The sequence below is a fragment of the Ursus maritimus genome, unplaced genomic scaffold (assembly GCF_017311325.1).
Source record: "Ursus maritimus isolate PB19 unplaced genomic scaffold, ASM1731132v1 scaffold_1, whole genome shotgun sequence".
In the NCBI taxonomy this organism is placed as follows: Eukaryota; Metazoa; Chordata; class Mammalia; order Carnivora; family Ursidae; genus Ursus; species Ursus maritimus.
Window position 1 is genome coordinate 46240268 of NW_024423343.1, and position 1818 is coordinate 46242085.

At 64.7% G+C, this 1818-nt stretch overlaps 1 protein-coding gene across 1 annotated transcript; it reads right to left on the reverse strand.

Annotated features, from left to right (window-relative positions):
* Positions 1–6: 6 nt before the first annotated feature.
* On the reverse strand, positions 7–1812 carry LOC103659925 (ATP-binding cassette sub-family D member 1-like). Its single transcript, XM_040643124.1, has one exon. The coding sequence runs from the start codon at positions 1540–1542 to the stop codon at positions 340–342; it is 1203 nt and encodes a 400-aa protein (XP_040499058.1). The 5' UTR covers positions 1543–1812; the 3' UTR covers positions 7–339.
* Between the last annotated feature and the right edge of the window lie 6 nt (positions 1813–1818).

Genomic DNA, 1818 nt, shown 5'->3' on the forward strand with positions numbered 1-1818 from the left:
CCCGGCCCCGGGCCTGGGGAGGCAGCTGAGCCGGTAGCCAGGCTGGCCTGTGGGCTCAGGCGGGGAAGGCTTTGACCCCAAGTACCTAGCACTGCCACCGCTGTGGCCGCTGTGCTGGGTGCTGCTCGTTAACCCCCGCTTGGGCTGAGTCATGCCCATAATGCCAGCCTGCCTGGCCCACCAGCTTGGCCAGATGCCGGCCTTCAAAGGGCCCGGGGGAGCCTAGGAGGGGCCAGGCAGCTGGCCGTGTCCCACTGCCCCTGCTTCCAGATATCAGGAGCCGCCTCCTGGCTGGCTATAGGAGTGGAGCAAGCACAGAGCTCTAGCATCTGAAACCGCTCAGATCCACAGCTCCAAGGCCAGGACAACCACACCGAGAGGGTGAGGAAGCAGAAGTGGCCTGGAGCAAGCCGACAACCGGCCCAGGGCAGTCCCCACCCGGCCTTCCTGCTTCTCCATTTCTGAGCCTAAGTCTGGGCTCTCCCAGGCCCTGCCATCCCCAGCCTTCGTCTTCCATGACCTCCCCACACCCCTGCCATTAGCCCCAGCCAGACCTGGGCTTTCCATGCTGTCCATGGCTGCCTCCCCCTGGCCTCCCAGCCACAAGCTTTCTTCTGTGCCCAGTACCCCGACCTGCCCCACCTCGTGGCCCCCATAGAAGGCGATCTCTTCTGAGTTGGCCACCACTCGAGAGTGCATGTAGCGCAGCTCTCCCTTCCTCCGCGCCTCCTCTGCCACCAGCTCTCCAAACTTGGGTGAGAAGGCTCGCAGCACGTTGGCTGTGAGGAACACAACGAGGCCAGCAATGGCCGAGGGCCAGGCTGTGCCGGCCCCACGGGAGCGGGCTGCTCGAAGCAAGGTGTAGGCGGTCACGGCAACATCCAGGAGCGGCTTGGTGAGGTTGGAGTAGAGGTGGGCCACGGAGGCAGCAAAGGCCACCACGTCCTCCGTCAGGGACTGGTCAGGGTTGCGAAGCCGCCCATCCATGTTGCTGACTCTGTAGTAGGTCTGCTGGGAGAAGTAAAGGCTGTAGGCATGGGCCACTAGACGGCTGCGGAAAGACAGGGCCAGTTGGCCCTCTAGGTACCGGATGGCACTGTTGATGAAGGTGGCAGGGAGAGCGATGAGGAGCCATTGCAGGAGCTGCCAGCCGAAGGCCTGTGGGTCCTTGCGCACGATGCAGCGGGCCAGCCGACCGTCCAGGCGGGCCACATATACTGACAGGAAAGTCCGGCTCACCAGGGAGGCCGAGTGCAGCGCCAGCAGCCCCGTTTCCCGGCACAGGGTCCTGGGGAAGAGCAGCCGCAGGAGCCCCAAGAGCCGCTGTAAGAACACCCGGTTCACGCTAGCCTTAGCCGCTGTGGCCCCAGAGATCTCCTGCGTGGCCTCCCCTGCTGGTACCTGAGGGCCCCTGGTCGCAGCCAGGTATTGCCGCACCAAAGGGTAGATTTTGTGGGCTCCATAGGCTGTGAGGGCCAGGACCAGAGCTGTGCGCTTCAGCGTGGTCACCCGGGAGGACCGGGGGGTGGAGAGTACCGGCATGTCACCTGGGTTGGATGCACAGGGCTGGGACTGGTGCCTGAGGCAGAAGTCGAGGCAGGTGGCTGGAAGGGTTGTTGCTCTGACCCCCAGCTCCTTGTCTAGGCAACTGGAAACCTTGCAGTGGTCCCTGAGACTGTCGCGTTAGGCCACCGGGGCGGTGCTGGGGCCCCTGGTGCGGTGGGCTCAGGGCTCTCCAGGGTAGCGGCCTCTTCAGGCAGCCAAGATGGAGAAACTTGTCAGGCCCCTAGCCCCTGGGGTCAGAGCCTCGGGGTGGGG

Excerpts from the sequence above, each read along its gene's own strand:
- LOC103659925 (XM_040643124.1), bottom strand. The coding sequence starts at position 1,542 with ATGCCGGTACTCTCCACCCCCCGGTCCTCCCGGGTGACCACGCTGAAG.